Consider the following 19,410-nt stretch of genomic DNA (forward strand, 5'->3'; position numbering starts at 1 on the left):
AACATTGGCCAACAAAGGTGTGAAATTGAACAATGCCTGTGGCTAACCAAGGTGTGAGATTGCACAATGCCTGTGGCCAACCAAGGTGTGAGATTGCACAATGCCTGTGGCTGACCAAGGTGTGAAGGTGCACAATGCATGAGCAACTCAATGGCTGACCAAAGTGTGAAAGTTAAACATTGTCCTACAACCTCAATGCACTACCAATGTCTTTAGTAAATTATTCCAGACCAATTCACCTCCCTCATCTTTTACATGCACAGTATGTGTATTTTTTGATGAACCTATCCCTTGTATTGGTGACCTGTGTTCATGCTTCTGTGGTGGAAACCAAGCTGAGCTTTGGGATTCTAAAAAAAGCACCAAAAAATGCACCAAAACATACGTTTTTATATGCTGCTTCTTTTCTGCCAAGAGTGCAGGTTTTGCTGCAGAAAACAATGCAGCAAAAATGCCTAATGTGAACTTAACCTAAGGTGTCACAGGAGGGAACACTATTACTGAGGGCTTGTATGCTTTAAAAAGTGCCAGGACTGAATTTGAGTCCCTGTCCAGCTTTGCTTTAGGATATATGGCTATGGGCAAATGAAGTTAAGGACTTTTATTAAGCGGGTCCATGAAAAAATAGCTTGAAAAATCACTGAAAAAAATGCTTCAAAGACTCTCCTTATTATATGGTCTTATCTCCATTGTAAAACCACTTTGCTGTTCATAAGTTCAGTTTTGAGAAGCTTTTCAGCACCAGAGTTTGAAGAAAAACCTATTGGGAATGAATGAGAACGGCCATCACTTCTTTGTATCTGCTCCTGATGGAATCCGCTCCAAACAAGGCTGCACAATAAGCTTCAGGGGGAAAAACTTGGCCAAAATGCTTCAGGAAATGAAAAACTCTAAGTTTATGTTCACCCATGGCTTTTTTAGCAGTGCTGGAACTTCTCGCGGCACCAAACTCTGCCGGACCCCGCTCTTCATAGGAGGTTAGTTAGTGGTGGCTTGCTGCCGGCCGGGGCAGCCACCTGTTCTCACTACGATATCTGCTGGACTCTGGAACGAAAGCAGAAACACTACGGACCTTCATCCATCCATGGAGGTAGGAAGATTCTGCTATTAACTAAAAAGGTCAAGCCTGTTTTATCATTGTGCTATTCTTTGCGCGTACCTGTATACACGTGGTATACTATTACGTTTATTTTACAGTAACAGCAAAAGCCCCAAGATATTTTTTTCTTTTCCCTGCAGTGTTATGAAATCTGTATCATGTCAATAGTTTCATCCTTTTTGCAAAGTTTTCACCCATAGAGAGTTCAAAAGCAATGCAAAAAATGCAGTAAACAGCACAGTTTTTTGTTGTTTTTTGATGATTAATACTAACTTTTTAAAACATTTCCTCCACTCTCAAAATTTTTTTTCTTTTAAACATGTACTCTTGGCAAATCACACATGTAAAATGCAGTAACAATGCAGTAAATAGTGAGGATTTAGATTAAGCATTTTTCAGATCAAGAGGAAAGGATTTGGTTGCAGAAAACAAATGCTGCAAAAACACAATGTGTGAACACAGCCTATAACTCCCCAAAGAAGGAGTGGGATTCACCAGAAAACTCATCACAAAAAGTCTCAGTGTGCACAAAGCCTAAGACGTACAGATCTGTGCCGCAGAAGGGAAGTACTGAGTGATGAAGACGATATTGTGGTGAAACAGTCACATAATATCGGTTCACTTTGTAGCATTTTACCATCTTGGGGCCACATTTGTAACACAAAGGACAACATTGTCTAAAATCCAGAAACTCCTCCTCCATTATCTTATGGGAGGGAAACACAACTCCGTAGTATCAGCTTTACTTCTTCTTAGCTCAGGAATGTATCAAGCGAATCGATTGTAAACAAACTGAATTTGTTTAGAATTTCACCAGAATTTGTAAATTGTAACAAATCTGAATTCCGGGGAATTCTATTAGCATTAATCCATTAATCCAGCATTATCATTTTCTTAGGCACCTGATCCGGATGTGCCCTGTTGAGCCATATTGATCTTTCAGCTCGGAGATTACTTCCTATTGTTTTGCACTATTTATTTTCCAATGTATTACCCATTTGTATCTGATTCCTGCAGATTGCATCCATTGCTTACATATCCACTAGGGGCCACTTGCAGGTTTCTGACTGCTCTTCCCAAGTCTTTCCCCAGCAGCCGCAGTGGGCTCCTTCCCTTTGTCTTGCCTCTCTGTAGACACTTGATTGGCATATGGCCTATCCGTCTGAATGCCGCCTGATCATGCACCGACCTGGATCCTCGGCAGTGTGATAATTCACTGAAGGGTTCTCAGGCTCGATCCATGACTTGGTTTCTCAATGTCGCCTACACCAAGTAATTAGGTTTTCTTGCAGTAAATGAGCAATATGCTTATCTCTTCTCTTCTAATTGTATCCCCTGAGCTTAATTGTTTGCTTCACGCTGGAGAATGTTTTGGAAGGCGCTTTTGGCTGCGGAATGATTGGATCCATCAGAAACCATTCATTCCTGAGTTTTCATGGTGTTTCTTTCCTTTAAGTCTCAGCGAACAGATGTACGAGGCTTTAAATAGCTTGAAGGCATCAATATTAGGTCACTTTGTGTTATTTATTAATGACGACATTTATAATCAATGGCTCCTATTTATCAAAACTATGCACAAATGTTGCAACTTTTGTGTTTTTCATGACATTTTTTCCCAACTCTGCCAATGTGTACAGAGCCTTGATGAAACGGGTTGTGATGAGGCATGGAGACCCCAGCTCTTCAAAACCAGGATGAGCGGTGGCATTACCGGTTGGAGTAAGATTTGTGGTTAGGCGCACGCCAGATTGCACATCGCCTGATTCATTAAGATTTTTAAAAAAATGAGCTAAACATGGTTACATTTTTGTATATTTCTATTACATCTGAGTATTTTTATTATCCTGGTTATTAAAGTTCACCCTAACCCTAGTAGCTCTTCAGCCTCTGTCATCTTGGTTGTTGCCTATGCAGAGCACAGCAGTCGAGAGGATTTTGTTATCGGCTGCTTTGCTCTGCATGGATGACAAAGATCTTTCCATTATACTGAGGGTTCTGATGACAAACTCATCTCAACGGCAAACCAAGATGACGAAGCAGCTGTAATGCAGGAAATGGGATGCAGCGACACAGATACACAGAGCAAGGGCTAACACAGGTTTGATTTAATGATTACAGGAAGGAATCTCATGAAAGGGAGCAACAGTGGGGTAAATCAGATTTAAGCTAAAATCACAAAAGAACTGAGTAACTTAAGGCGACAGTTTGAGTATTTCTGTTCCACTTATCGTGAATCTGATGCTTGTCATGTGTTCAGGTGTCAAAGCTGGTACTGAAGTCTTTAGGCTTTCCCACCTAAAAGATTAGTCTTTCCTCTTTTGGCCGCAATGGGCGGTCACCGGTTCGACCCGTTGAGCCCCTAACCCATCACAATTCTCTGCACCCGGGAGCTTCTCACAACAATCACTGTTGTGAATTCCGTTCTCGAACTCCCTCCTGTGGTCATGAATGGTACTTCGGTGAGTTCTGTCTGTGAACTTCCTCTGGTGGCTGTGAGGGGAGCTGCTGGTTCTGAGATTCCTTCCCCAGCAGCCCTCGTTTAGGGCTAGGCTGGATTCTCTATTTAACTCCACTCAGATCGTTACTCCATGCCAGCTGTCAATGTTCTAGTACTGGTTCAGATCTCTCCTGGATCTTTCTGAGGACCTGTCTACTCCAGCAAAAGCTAAGTTCCGGCTTGTTCATTTGTTACTTATGGTTTTTCTTGCTAAGTTCTAGTCCAGCTTGCTATCATGAAACTGCCTGGCTAGCTGGAAGCTCTGGGGGTGCAGAGTGGCACCACCGCACCGTGAGTCGGTGCGGGGGTATTTTTTGCACACTCTGCGTGGTTTTTGTAGTTTGTTGTGTTGACCGCAAAGATCCCTTTTCTATCCTCAATCTGTTTAGTTAGACTGGCCTTTCTTTGCTAAAGCCTATTTCATCCTGTGTTTGTGATTTCCTCTTAACTCACAGTCAATACTTGTGGGGGGCTGCTTTTACCTTTGGGGAAATTTCTCTGAGGCAAGTGAGGCTTTGTTTCCTTTCTTTAGGGGTAGTTAGCTCTTAGGCTGTGAAGAGGCGTCTAGGCAGAGTCAGGCACGCTCCACGGCTGTTTCTAGTTGTGTTGATAGGAGTAGGGTTTGCGGTCAGCAGAGTTCCCATTTCCCCAGAGCTCGTCCCGATTCCGTGTTTAACTATCAGGTCATTCCTGGTGCACCTAACCACCAGGTCCATAACAGTACAGCTGGCCCACAAAGTGTTAATGCATCTAAATAGAGGGAAAAGAGAAGTTCTGAGACCATTTTTTTTTTCTCTGCAGTGTGTTTTGCCTTTCTTTTCCCCTTAAACTCTGGGTGGTTCAGAACTCAGGTGTGGATATGGACATTCAAGGTCTGTCCTCTAGTGTAGATCAACTCGCTGCAAGAGTACAAAACATTCAAGATTATGTAGTTCCGAATTCTATGTTAGAGCCTAGAATTCCAATTCCTGATTTGTTTTCTGGGGATAGATCTAAATTTCTGAATTTCAAAAACAATTGTAAACTGTTTCTTGCTCTGAAACCCCGCTCTTCTGGTCACCCTATTCAGCAAGTGAGAATCATTATTTCTTTGTTGCGTGGCGACCCTCAAGACTGGGCATTCGCCCTGGCGCCAGGAGATCCTGCATTGCGTAATGTAGATGCGTTTTTTCTGGCGCTGGGATTGCTTTATGATGAACTGAATTCTGTGGATCAGGCAGAGAAAATTTTGCTGGCTTTGTGGCAGGGTCAGGATGAAGCGGAGGTATATTGCCAGAAGTTCAGAAAGTGGTCTGTGCTTACTCAGTGGAATGAGTGTGCCCTGGCAGCAATTTTCAGAAAGGGTCTTTCTGAAGCCCTTAAGGATGTTATGGTGGGGTTCCCCACGCCTGCTGGTCTGAATGAATCAATGTCTTTGGCCATACAGATCGATCGGCGCTTACGTGAGCGCAAAACTGTGCACCATTTGGCGGTATCCTCTGAGCAGAGGCCTGAGCCTATGCAATGTGATAGGACTTTGACCAGAGCTGAACGGCAAGAACACAGACGTCAGAATGGGCTGTGTTTTTACTGTGGTGACTCCACTCATGCTATCTCTGATTGTCCTAAGCACACTAAGCGGTTCGCTAGGTCCGTCACCATTGGCACTGTACAGCCTAAATTTCTTCTGTCCGTTACTCTGATTTGCTCGTTGTCATCCTATTCTGTTATGGCATTTGTGGATTCAGGCGCTGCCCTGAATTTGATGGACTTAGAGTTTGCCAGGCGCTGTGGTTTTTTCTTGGAGCCCTTGCAGCATCCCATTCCTTTGAGGGGAATTGATGCTACGCCTTTGGCCAAGAATAAGCCTCAGTACTGGACCCAGTTGACCATGTGCATGGCTCCTGCGCATCAGGAGGATATTCGCTTTTTGGTGTTGCATAATCTGCATGATGTGGTCGTGTTGGGTTTGCCATGGCTGCAGGTCCATAATCCAGTATTGGATTGGAAATCAATGTCGGTGTCCAGTTGGGGCTGTCAAGGGGTACATGGGGATGTTTCATTGTTGTCAATTTCTTCCTCCACTCCTTCTGAAGTCCCTGAGTTTTTGTCGGATTACCGGGATGTATTTGATGAGCCCAAATCCAGTGCCCTACCTCCTCATAGGGATTGCGATTGTGCTATTAATTTGATTCCTGGTAGTAAGTTCCCTAAGGGACGACTTTTCAATTCGTCTGTGCCAGAACACGCCGCTATGCGGAGTTATATAAATGAGTCCTTGGAGAAAGGGCATATCCGCCCGTCGTCATCACCATTGGGAGCAGGGTTCTTTTTCGTGGCCAAGAAGGATGGTTCTCTGAGACCTTGTATAGATTACCGCCTTCTTAATAAAATCACGGTCAAATTTCAGTACCCTTTGCCTCTGCTGTCTGATTTATTTGCTCGGATTAAGGGGGCTAGTTGGTTTACCAAGATAGACCTTCGAGGGGCGTATAATCTCGTGCGTATTAAACAGGGCGATGAATGGAAAACAGCATTTAATACGCTCGAGGGCCATTTTGAGTACCTGGTGATGCCATTCGGCCTTTCTAATGCTCCCTCTGTGTTTCAGTCCTTTATGCATGACATCTTCCGAAAGTACCTGGATAGATTCATGATCGTATATTTGGATGATATTTTGGTCTTTTCGGATGATTGGGAGTCTCATGTGAAGCAGGTCAGAATGGTATTCCAGGTCCTTCGTGCTAATTCCTTGTTTGTGAAGGGATCTAAGTGTCTCTTTGGAGTTCAGAAGGTTTCCTTTTTGGGCTTCATTTTTTCCCCTTCTACTATCGAGATGGATCCTGTTAAAGTCCAAGCTATTTATGATTGGACTCGGCCTACATCTGTGAAGAGCCTTCAGAAATTTCTGGGCTTTGCCAATTTTTACCGTCGCTTCATCTCTAATTTTTCTAGTGTTGTTAAACCATTGACTGATTTGATCAAGAAGGGTGCTGATGTGAATTGGTCCTCTGCGGCCGTTGAGGCTTTTCAGGAGTTGAAAAGTCGTTTCTCTTCGGCTCCTGTATTGTGTCAGCCAGATGTTCATGAAACTGCCTGGTTAGCTGGAAGCTCTGGGGGTGCAGAGTGGCACCACCGCACCGTGAGTCGGTGAGGGGGTATTTTTTGCACACTCTGCGTGGTTTTTGTAGTTTGTTGTGTTGACCGCAAAGATCCCTTTTCTATCCTCAATCTGTTTAGTTAGACTGGCCTCTCTTTGCTAAAGCCTATTTCATCCTGTGTTTGTGATTTCCTCTTAACTCACAGTCAATACTTGTGGGGGGCTGCTTTTACCTTTGGGGAAATTTCTCTGAGGCAAGTGAGGCTTTGTTTCCTTTCTTTAGGGGTAGTTAGCTCTTAGGCTGTGAAGAGGCGTCTAGGCAGAGTCAGGCACGCTCCACGGCTGTTTCTAGTTGTGTTGATAGGAGTAGGGTTTGCGGTCAGCAGAGTTCCCATTTCCCCAGAGCTCGTCCCGATTCCGTGTTTAACTATCAGGTCATTCCTGGTGCACCTAACCACCAGGTCCATAACAAATCACCTGTTCAGCGCACTCTGTGGTCAGGAGCCTTGCACAAAAATCTTCCACTCAACGTGCTCTGCAATCGGGAGTCTCGCACAACAATCTTCCACTCAACGTGCTCTGCAATCGGGAGTCTCGCACAACAACCTTCCACTCAACGTGCTCTGCAATCGGGAGTCTCACACAACAACCTCCCGCTCAATGTGCTCTGTAATCGGGAGTCTCACACAACAACCTCCCGCTCAATGTGCTCTGTAATCGGGAGTCTCGCACAACAACCTCCCGCTCAATGTGCTCTGCAATCGGGAGTCTCGCACAACAACCTCCCGCTCAATGTGCTCTGTAATCGGGAGTCTCGCACAACAACCTCCCGCTCAACGTGCTCTGCAATCGGGAGTCTCGCACAACAACCTCCCGCTCAACGTGCTCTGTAATCGAGAGTCTCGCACAACAATCTTCCACTCAACGTGCTCAGCAATCGGGAATCTCGCACAACAACCTCCCGCTCAACGTGCTCTGCAATCGGGAGTCTCGCACAACAACCTCCCGCTCAACGTGCTCTGCAATCGGGAGTCTCGCACAACAACCTCCCGCTCAATGTGCTCTGTAATCGGGAGTCTCGCACAACAACCTCCAGCTCAACGCGCTCTGCAATCGGGAGTCTCGCACAGCAATCTCCCGCTCAACGTGCTCTGCAATCGGGAGTCTCACACAACAACCTCCCGCTCAACGTGCTTTGCAAGCGGGAGTTTCACACAATTCCATGCTCGGTCTTCTCTGCCCTCGTGTCCTCTCACTGCCACGTGGACTATTTCTCCCCGCAGCGTGCCACAGGTCTGCCCTCTGAATTCCCTCCCTCTGTCTTCCCGAGCATAGCTCCTGGTCCCTGCTACTCTTACCACGACCCCTCTCCGCAGGTCATGTGTCCCCTCCATCTCAAATTTCTTTCCCCCCTGCAACAATGGGCGCAGCTCAGGCAGTTCCAGACCTGGTGCTCTGTCGGGACCCGGTGCTCTGTCGGCACCCGCAGCCCGGTCTTCTTCCTTACACAGCTACCGGCTTCTTTACACATCGAGCTTACGAGACGGGAAGACAAACTAGTGATGGGCGAACGGGATAACGTCTTATCCGATCATGCTTGAGTGTTTTCTTCAACGTGCTCGTATATTATATTCAAGTTCCCACAGCTGCATGTCTCTAAGCTGTTAGACAGCCTGAACACATGCGAGGAATGCCAGTTTGTTAAGGAATCCCCACGTGTTGTGTCTGTCTAACAGCCGCAAATCATGCAGCCGCAGGGACTCGAACATAATATACGAGCGCGCCCAGATACTCGGATAACACTCGAGCATGATTGGATAAGAGCACGTTCGCTCATCACTAGACGACATCCATAGAGCTTGGCACCGGAGACGACTTTCCATGTGTTTCCCCCTCGCTACTCAATGGAACCACCAATCCAGAAATCAGCACCATGTCCCTGAATTCACTGCAGCGTCTGCACCTTCTATTGCTGAACTCTTACAGTAATCTACGTGGTCATTCCCATTGCAGGCTGCGCTCATCTTCACCCCCATGTTTTGTGTTGCATTACTTTTGCGAGCTGTATTTCTAGCGTCCACTGGCCAGAGCGAGCTTCTCCGCACTAATGGCCGATACATCTGTATGCGGCTTGTGTCCTGTACAGCAGCAGTTAGCGGTTCACTAGAGATGACTTGTTTCGGGGAATTGGTGCTAAGCTCGGTCCTGACATCTGTCTCCACATTTCCTGCATCCTTGTATTAAGATATCAACATTTCTTTGCATATTCTTTCATTTCTCTAATTGTTTTTATTATTAATATTTAACCATTTGTCTTCCTAAGTGAATTACAACTAGAGATGAGAAAAAAATTGTTTTGAATTCAATTCATCCGAATCATCTATAAAGTTTGACTCGTCATGAATCAATTCATTGCAAGTTCAGAGTGCCCCCCAAAAAGATGCTTCAATGTCTCTCCACACCCTAAAGCATAATAATCAGGGGACTGTGGAGGGGTTATTAGATAGTGAAGGATGATAGTCACCTGCTCCGGTCTTGAGTTAGGATCCTCCTGCCTCCAGTTTTCAGATCTTTTGTCCTCCTCTGTATTTGGATCTTTTGGCTCTGACTGGACCTCACATGGTCACATAGAGCTCGGCACATGCATTGGTGTCCGCTGCATCCTACAAATGCTGGAAGATGCGAAGACTAGAGGATCGGACAGGAAGCTGCAGGACAGGTGAAGGGTGAGCCTAGGACAGGTGACTAGGATTCATTATTTTTTCTTAACCTCTTCCCAGAACGCAAAAGATTCAGAAATCCCTCTAGCTAGGTGGGGCTGGAAGCCTTCCTCTCTGCACTGTGTTGTAGTCCCTTGCAGCCTTAGACCTCTCACAAGGTCCTCACTTTCTCTCTGCCCCCCTTTAGGTAGGACACTAACCTGCATGACCGGTAACTCGAGCCTTTCTACAGGATCTCAATCACGACCCAGGCTCTATGCGTTGCTGTGCCTTCAGGTGTTTATGGTGGACAGGTGACTTGAAATCCAGCTGTCCCGCCGGTTTCTGCCGTGGGGCATGAAGTTACTCCCACAACCTTGGTCTTCCGGCTACCGGTATCTGCGCTTCAGCATGGAGGAAGCCCAGTCACAGCTCCTCTCCGGCTCGTTACTCTCCTTTGCTTCTTTTCCTCCTTCACGCTCTCTACAACTTGTTCCGTTCTTTCCCTTTGCAGGAGCTGCAGCACCTCACATGGATGCACATCCCCACTCCTCCGTACTTTCCTTTCCGTCTGCCTCCACTCTGTTCTGTCCCTCTGTCAGACTCCTCTCTCACTCATCGACTACTTTCCCTCCAGCTAGAATATATATAGGGGAGCCACCAAGAACTTGTTCCATACAACTTCTTCCATTCTTTCCTTTTGCAGGAGCTGCAGCACCTCACGTGGCTGCACAGCCCCACTCCTCCTTACTTTCTTTTCCAAGTGCCTCCACTCTGCTCTGTCCCTCTGACAGACTCCTCTCTCACTCATCGACTACTTTCCCTCCAGCCAGAATATATATAGGGAAGCCACCCACAAACTGGATCAGAGCTCCCCCTTCTGGCCTGGAGTAAGAACATGTTGCATGTGTATGAACACCTGATAAAGGGATCCTTCCTCACTTCCAAGCATGGCATCACCTCCCCATGAGGAAAGCAATGCCACTGTAACAACCAGGAACCTGGGGTATTACATTATTTGATCTGTTATGATCAGGATTGAGCTTACATTATGTTCAGGAGATTTTTGAGGTTGACACTGAACAGCATTGAGCAGCTTGCAATGTTGTAATACATATAATCTGCAGAAGCCAAACAGTTAAATATTTCTAACTAAACCAGTTAATGGAACGTCTTTTTCATTTTCACATAATACGTGCAGCGCAATAAATAGATATAAAGGACTCAACGTTTTCACCAAGACAACATATTAATAAAGACATGCAGCAAGCGTGGAGACAGGTGTCAGGACTAAGCGAAGTGCAAATGCCCTTAAACAAGTCGTCTCTCGTGAACCGCTAACTGCTTTACTACAGAAAATAAGCAGCATACATATGTATGAGCACATTAATACAGAGGCGCACGATCCGTCCAGTGCGCACAGCTCTGCTAGGCATACAGCTTTTCAACAAGACAAATCTTGCACTTCTTACAGCTTTATATGAAGGAACACTATTTTTCTTCTGGCTTGTGGAAAGTCCTGAAGATTGAGCCATTAGCCATCAATATTCACTAACTAGCTGCAAGTGACTGTGCTCTTCTCCTAACATCACATCCTTCATGGACGAGCGGGGGAGCCAGAGATCTCCCAACTCAAAGCAACTTCTGCAAGTGGACCCCATCAACCATGACCATTCATAATACTTGTGTATGCAGCAGAGGGTCTGTGGACCCAGGTTCCTGCCCCCTAAACACCCCCCTATACCTACACACCTACTGTCAAATACTTATTTTCCCCACTGTATACACCACCCCACCTGCAGTACATTGCTCCTCTACTGTATATTCAGTTTCATAAGTTTCATACTTAAGTATATCACTCCTTTCTTCTATATATATAGTCCCATTCTGCAATATATAACTCCTCTCAGCTCCTCTATATACAGCCCCATCCTACAGTACATCACTGCTTTCATCTATATACTTTCCCATCTTGCAGTACATCACTTCTCTGCTATATATACAGCCCCATCCTACAGTACATCACTAGTCTCCTCTATATACAGCCCCACCCTTCAGTACATCACTCCTTTCTATATACAACCCTATCCTACAGTAAATTATTCCTCTCCTCTATATACAGCCCCATCCTATAGTACATAACGTTTCTTCTGTATATACAGCCCCATCCTACACTGTATCACTCCTCTCTATATACAGCCCCATCCTTCTCTCTTCTATATACAGCCCCATCCTAGAATACATCACTTCTCTCCTCAATACAGCCCCATTATACAATGCATCACTCCTCTCCTCTATGTACAGCCCCATCACACAGTACATTACTTCTTGCCTCTATACACAGCTCCATCCTGCAATAGTTCCCTTCTATCATGTTTATATATCCTCATTGTGCAATATATCAATCCTTATACATTCATCCCCATCCTGCAGTATATCATCAACCCCTCTATATACAGCTCCTTCCTTCATCTCTGCTCTACTTTATATACAATCTCATTATGCAGTACATCACTTCTTTCATTTATAATTCCTTTCCTCTGTATACAGCTTCTTCCTGCAGTATTTTGTTCCCCTATACACGGCCACATTCTGCACTCCACCACTCCTTCACCCCCTTCATATGCAGCCCCATCCGGTAGTTAATTTCTCCTCTATATACAGCCCCATTCTGCAGTACAGCACTCCTTTGTACACAGACTCTTTCCAAACATCACTGTTCACAGACGCAGTGACCATGCACCATCAGCATCCCAGCGCAGGCAGCATGGCTCGGTGATATCATTGCGATACTTGTGCCGGAGTGTTGTTGTCTTGTGTGTTACCCTACCCTTCTGTAGGCCGTCAGCCTAAATTGTCCTGTGGCCTACTGAGCAAGCAGTGTTATAGCAGGGAAGCCATGGATTCTGGCTCTTCTGCAAAGGTTGGATGATATCACGATATATAATATGTCAATATATTTAAGGGTGGCAGTCGCTTCAGGGTGGCCCCACCATATGAGTTGGCTCTTAGTGACCACCACCTCTGCCCCCCAGTAGCAATAGGTACTGATTGTGGGGCACTGCAGATGTAGTGCTTGCACCAGGCGCTATGACATGATCTGTGGTACAGCACCGAGTCATCACTGGCGTTTTCTGAAACCACTTTACTTTTATTTCTGTGCTATTAGTTGCCATTTTTGCAGACAAATTTTCAGGAAATTAGCACAAAGTCAAAAATGGTCTTTCTTTCTGTCTTTAAACTGTTTTTGCAATTTTTGACTCCAAAAGTCACAAACATTGCTCCAAAACGTACTAAAAAAACACTAGAAGGAACTGCAATTAAGTTGCGCCAAGTTTTGCGACTTTGTAAAAAGTCACAGTTGAATCAGGCAAAAATATCTGGAATTGCTTGACTCTGCCCATGACTAGTAAAAAGAAATAAGAAAACAGGCGAACAGCTATAAGTTAGACTTCATAAAAGGCGCAAGTAAAATAATCAATTTTGTGCAAAAAAGAGTAAAAAAAAACAGGGGAAGAAACAATGATGAATCGGCCGTAGTGTTTATAGGAGGCGAGATAGAACATATTGTAATGGGTGCTGAGGATAATCCCATTACATCGCCAAAAGAAACATGTCAAAAACAAACTCGGCTCTGCTACTTCCGTATGCAGCTTTAGGCCCCTTCACACATCCTGGTGATTCCTGTACTGTAAAAACCAGTACTGGTGAGATCTGTGGTCCGTGTCATCCATATGTACGTATGTGACATCCGTGTGACATCCGTGTATCCATTTGCCCTTTGTGTCCATGAGCCTGCAAGACGTATGCCGGCACCTTGGAAAAGCAATACAGTTAGCTGTTCCCAGGTGCTGGATGCTGAAGGCAGCTCTCATGATTGTCGCCTGGACAAGATGACAATGATAGGAGTCATATTCAATACCTGCTGTGTACATCGTGTATAATGCTAATAAAAAAAAATAACGTAGGCTTCCGCATAATTTTTTGAAACAGCAGAGGGAAAGCAGACAGCCGGGGGCTCTTGTTAATATTTTAGGAAAAGGGCCAATAGCCATAAATCTACCCAGGGTCTCAATATCAGCTCATAGCTGTTTGTTTAGCCTTTACTGGTTATTATAGAAGAGACACAAAAAAAATGATGTAGGGTCCCCACGATAATTAAAAACCAGCAAAGACTAAACAGACAGCTGTCGACTGATATTAATAGCCTGGAAAGAGGCTAGGGTTATTGGCCCCCTCCCAGACTAAAAACATCAGCTCTCAGCCACCACAAAATTAGCACATTCATAAGGTATGCCAATTCTGGTGCTGGGCCTCCTTTTTTCCCACTTGTCCTGTGGCGGTAGGAAGTGGGGTAATAGAGTTGCGGTTGATGTCAGCTTTGCAGTGTCAGCTGACATCAAGCCCAGTAGTTATTAATGGAGAGGCATCTATAAGATGCCCCCGTCACTAACCCCATAGTAGGTATTAAAGTAGATACACAACAAGAATAAAATTCTTTATTTGAAATAAATACTCCGACCCTCTTTTTCCCATTTATTACAGTGTAAATTAAAAATAAAAAAACACCATATTCCTCACCTGTTCGACGGTAATCCATCTGTCCCATGCCGTAATCCACCTCTGCTTCATCTGGATACCTTGCTGAATGGTGACATGATTCAACCTGACATGCAGGAGACACGGAGCGTCTCAGCGCAGCTATAGTGACCTGGGGTGACGTCATTGATGTTACTGCAGGTCACTGAAGCTGCGGTTCCCACGGACAGCTCATTGTGAGCGGCCTGATGAACTGCGGTGACCTCAATGAGAATTTTCTCATGGTGCTAGCAGTGATGTCATGAAGGTCACCGCAGTTCATCGGCCGCCTCACACTGAACTGAGCGTGGCAACAGCTGGCAGTGACTGGCGGTAACCTATGACGTTATCGCTCATCAATGAAGCTGCGTCCTAAGCTCAGCTCAGTGTCTACTGGGTTCATGGCTGAGTGGTCGCATCATGCCACTGGTCAGCCATATAAACCAGATGCAGCAGAGATGGAGTTCTTTGTGGGACAAATGGATTGTTGTCAGACAAGTGAGGATTGGGAATATGTTTTTTTTATTTTTACACTAATAAATGTGAAATTGAGGGTTAGAGTGTGTTTATTTCAATTAAAGGACTTTATTCTGGAGGTGTATTTTTTACAATATGACTATGGGGTTAGTAACGGGGATGTCTTATAGACACCTCTCCATTACTAACCTCTGGGCTTGATGTCGGCTGACATCAACCCCAACCCTATTACCGCACTTGCCAATGCACCAGGACAAGTGGGAAGAGTGGAGGCTAAGTGCCAGACTTGGCGGGCTTATTTCTTGGGCGGTGAACAGTGAAGAGCGTGAACTGTACCGCTTCTTCTCAGACGCCGCTGCGGGTCTCGCTGATGACACACAGATGTCATCCATATGTCATTAGTGTGCATGTGTGCAGCACACATTTTGTCCATGGTGCATGTTAAAAACCTGACATGTGGGCACCACCATAGAATATAATGGGTGTCTGTGTGTCTGTATTCGCGGTCCTGAAAAAATGGACCCATACAGACACAAAAACCAAACGTGTAAAAGTGCCTAATTCTACAACCTGATGCCGTTCACACAAATATCACTGTTGTTTTAATTCTCAAGTTGCCGGTGATGATTTACAGGAAATGATTCTTAAAATACACGGCCCAGTTTCATAGGTTGATATTGCAACGTCTTCCCGCTGGGAGTTCAAGCATCTTTTAAATAATTACCGGATAGAGATAATCCCGTAATCTCCCGATTTAGAGATTGTGGAAATATATTGCTGTCTAATCTAATGGTTCTATGTTGCTCACCTCTTACTGGCTGCTAATCTACGGTAATTCTGAGTAATCCTCAAACCTGCCGGTCTAGCAGAGCCGGTGACCTGGTTTATTGGAGACTGAGATCGCCATGAACTACTTCTCCAAGGCACATGAAGCCCGAGATTATCTGCAGTCTTCTGTGACCTCCAATTCAGCTCGATGACATTTACTGATGTGTGCAACACTGGACTGTTTCCTAGTGATACAGATGTAGCAGAGCTGAGTTTGTCACTACACTGCTACTCTTACATACTGCCTCAATCAAGCAGGACATTTGTCTATGTAAAGCCTCATTCTTACACTGTGTCTCGCTCTACATTGCAGCTCACTTCCGGAGGACGTCCGCATTATTATGTTTCTTACAGACGAGAACCATTTGCACAAATGAAGCTGCCAAAATACGCATTACCCAAGGTACAGTTTCCTTAGATCATTTCAATAATGACTGCTTAAATTAATTGTTTATTTGGTGCAAAGTCTTTCCATTTTTAAAGATTTCTATACTGACTAGCTCCTCGGGGGCGGAGCCAGCAGATGGACCACCCCTGATTATCTTTTATTGATGAAGCCACCACTCTTTATTAATAGATATTCATTGTAAGCCTGAGGATTTTTTATTAAATTCTTCTTTCCAGGGGTGGTGGTCATGGTATGAAGCAGGGCCCTCACACTGTGATTTATTCTAAGGGGCCCCTGTGATGTACGATTTTTCTTACTGTATCATGTGATGGAGGCATGACATTACTTATGTATAGGCGAGTTTTTCATCTTCATCTATAATAAGGTTATATGATCTTACCCATAGCACCTGCGGGGATGAGTCACATGTAATAATCTCATTTCCACCGCCTCGCACCTGCCGGGTCGCGGCTCGCCGCTCCGTGTGACCTCCTTGTTCTGTCATTTATCAGAAGCAGAACCTGCATCTGTGTCTGCATCATTTATCACTAAACATCATAGTAAAATATTTTCAGATTCAGCTATTTTTCTAAAGCCTTTTTCTCCAGGGATCGAGACGTGTGATTATTCTCCCTCTTAAAGCGACACGAGACTGAGAGGTTCGTAGGTAGGAAATTCCCAACTCACAATGTTATCTTCACATCTTATATTTTGCATATTACGGCTGTTTTCTGCCTGGTTGCGTCCTCCATTGCAATGAATGGACATACTAGAAGGATACATTTTCATTGCTTACACATAGGGGACATCTAGCTATCATGTGGGTTGTCATGTGGACTGGCCCCACTGTATTAGACACAGATGCCAAAAATGAAGCGACCCTAACTTCCAGAACAACATGCGCACTATTACATTTCATACAGATGTAAAATGAGGCTGCCAGTATGCGCTACACAAAGTACATGTCCTCCAATTATTTCAGTAATGGCTACTTAAATTATTTGTTCATCTTGCACCAACATTGTCCATAGAAAAGATTTTCACAATAAATAGGTCCTCGGAGGTGGAGCCAGCAGTGCGACCACCCCTGATTAGCTATCACTGGTGGAGGCGCCTTTCTATAACAATGGATATTCGTACGTTCAGAACGGTCACATAACATGCATGTAAGTCACTGGCCACAGAAAAAGGTCTCAGTTAGTGCCCATAAACTTATTGCCATGATTACAACAGTATCTAAATGACATATAAATCTGTAAAGTTCTCCTCCTTTACTTCTTTTTCTTTGTTTCTCAGTCTTTTCTTTGGTAGTTCTTAATCAGGAGAATTCAGAAACAATGTTGCAACAAATATAATATTAATATATATAATTATATACCCAAGAGGCTCAGAATCATACAGTAAGTTATATTATGCAATAATACAGTGGCATGGAAAAGTTTGTGCACCCCTGGTCAAAACAACTTATTGTGAAAAGTTAAGCAAGTATCACAGCTTGTAAACACTTTTAGTAGCCCGACAAGAGTCTTTCAATTCTTGTTTGAAAGATTTTCATCCAGTTCTGTGAGATTCCTGGATCGTCTTGCATCCTCTGCTATTTTGAGGTCTAGCCACAGATTTTCAATGATGTTCAGGTCAGGGGACTGTGAGGGCCATTGTAAAATCTTCAGCTTGCGCCTTTTGAGGTCGTCTATTGTGGATTGGGACGTGTGTTTAGGGTCATTATCGATTTGTAGAGGCCATCTTCTTCCTCTTTTCACCTTCAACGTTTTACAGATGGTGTTATGCTTGCATCAAGAATTTGTTGAAATTTCATTGTATCTATTCTTCCCTCTACCCGTGAAATTTTCCACATGCCATTGGCTGAAAAACAACCCCAAAGCATGATTGATCCATACCCAACTTAATGGATGTTGAGATGTTATTTTCCTGAAATTCTGTGCCCTTTTATCTCCACACATACCTTGATCATTATAGTCAAAGAGTTCTATTTTAACCTCATCGGTCCACAGGACTTGTTTTCGAAATGCATCAGACCTGTTTACATGTTATTTTGCATACTTCTGACACTGAGTTTTATGGTGAAGACGCAGGAGAGGTTTTCTTCTGATGACTCTTCTATGAAGGCCATATCTGTCCAGGTGTCTCTGAATAGTAGAATAATGTACCACAACTCCAGAGTCTGCTAGATCTTTCTGAAGATCTTTTGCAATCAAGTGGAGGTTCTGATTTGCCTCTCTAGCAATCCTACGAGCAGCTCTCACTGAAAGTTTGCTTGGTCTTCCAGACTTTGTCTTGACCTCCACTGTTCCTGGTAACCGTCAGTTCTTAATTACATTTCGAACTGATAAAAGGGAAACTTGAAAATGCTTTGCTTATAGTCTTCTCCTGCTTTGTGGGCCTCCACCATTTTAATTTTCAGGGTGCTAGGCAGCTGCTTAGAAGAACCCATGGCTGCTATTTTTGGCTCAAGGATAAAGGAGGCTGGATTTTTAGAAAGATGGGAAATTTGCATCACCTGGCCTTTCCTAATGATGATGGTGAACAAGCCTTAACACTAACAGGCTAATTAAGGTTTGAAACTTTGGTCATGTTATCTGAGCACACAAATCTCCAAGGGTGCCCATACTTTTGCATCACCCCATTTTTGTTTTTGGAATTTTTAAAATGTAAAAAATGAGGATATATATGTTTGCCTAAAATACAAAGGAAATGTGTCATTTGAACTTTAACCCTTTTAGAGATCATTTCATCTTCAACTTGCTTAACTGTTCACAATAGAAGTGATTTTCACTTGGGGTGCCCAAACTTCTACATGCCACTGTATATACAGTACAGACCAAAAGTTTGGACACACCTTCTCATTTAAAGATTTTTCTGTATTTTCATGACTGTGAAAATTGTACATTCACACTGAAGGCATCAAAACTATGAATTAACACATGTGGAATTATATACATAACAAAAAAGTGTGAAACAACTGAAATTATGTCTTATATTCTAGGGTCTTCAAAGTAGCCACCTTTTGCTTTGATGACTGCTTTGCACACTCTTGGCATTCTCTTGATGCCAAGAGGTAGTCACCAGCAATGGTTTTCATATCACAGGGGTGCCCTGTCAGGTTTAATAAGTGGGATTTCTTGCGTTATAAATGGGGTTGGGACCATCAGTTGTGTTCAGCTGAAGTCTGGTGGATACACAGCTGAAAGTCCTACTGAATAGACTGTTAGAATTTGTATTATGGCAAGAAAAAGCAGCTAAGTAAAGAAAAACGAGTGGCCATCATTACTTTAAGAAATGAAGGTCAGTCAGTCCGAAAAATTGGGAAAACTTTGAGAGTGTCCCCAAGTGCAGTGGCAAAAACCATCAAGTGCTACAAAGAAACTGGCCACATGAGGACCGCCCCAGGAAAGGAAGACCAAGAGTCACCTCTGCTTCTGAGGATAAGTTTATCCGAGTCACCAGCCTCAGAAATCGCAGGTTAACAGCAGCTCAGATTAGAGACCAGGTCAATGCCACACAGAGTTCTAGCAGCAGACACATCTCTACAACAACTGTTAAGAGGAGACTTTGTGCAGCAGGCCTTCATGGTAAAATAGCTGCTAGGAAACCACTGCTAATGACAAGCAACAAGCAGAAGAGACTTGTTTGGGCTAAAGAACACAAGGAATGGACATTAGACCAGTGGAAATCTGTGCTTTGGTCTGATGAGTCCAAATTTGAGTTCTTTGGTTCCAACCACCGTGTCTTTGTGCAACGCAGAAA

General features: G+C 44.2%; 1 protein-coding gene across 3 annotated transcripts in view; it reads left to right on the forward strand.

Moving 5' to 3' along the window:
* Positions 1–19,410, forward strand: part of SORCS1 (sortilin related VPS10 domain containing receptor 1) — a 702,133-nt gene that overhangs the window by 478,004 nt on the left and 204,719 nt on the right. For all 3 annotated transcript variants that reach the window (XM_077258071.1, XM_077258072.1, XM_077258073.1), the window contains exon 8: positions 15,571–15,660. In XM_077258071.1, coding sequence (XP_077114186.1) covers positions 15,571–15,660 — 90 coding nt within the window. The remainder of the gene's footprint in view (positions 1–15,570; positions 15,661–19,410) is intronic.

The sequence above is a fragment of the Ranitomeya variabilis genome, chromosome 4 (genome assembly GCF_051348905.1).
Source record: "Ranitomeya variabilis isolate aRanVar5 chromosome 4, aRanVar5.hap1, whole genome shotgun sequence".
NCBI lineage: Eukaryota > Metazoa > Chordata > Amphibia > Anura > Dendrobatidae > Ranitomeya > Ranitomeya variabilis.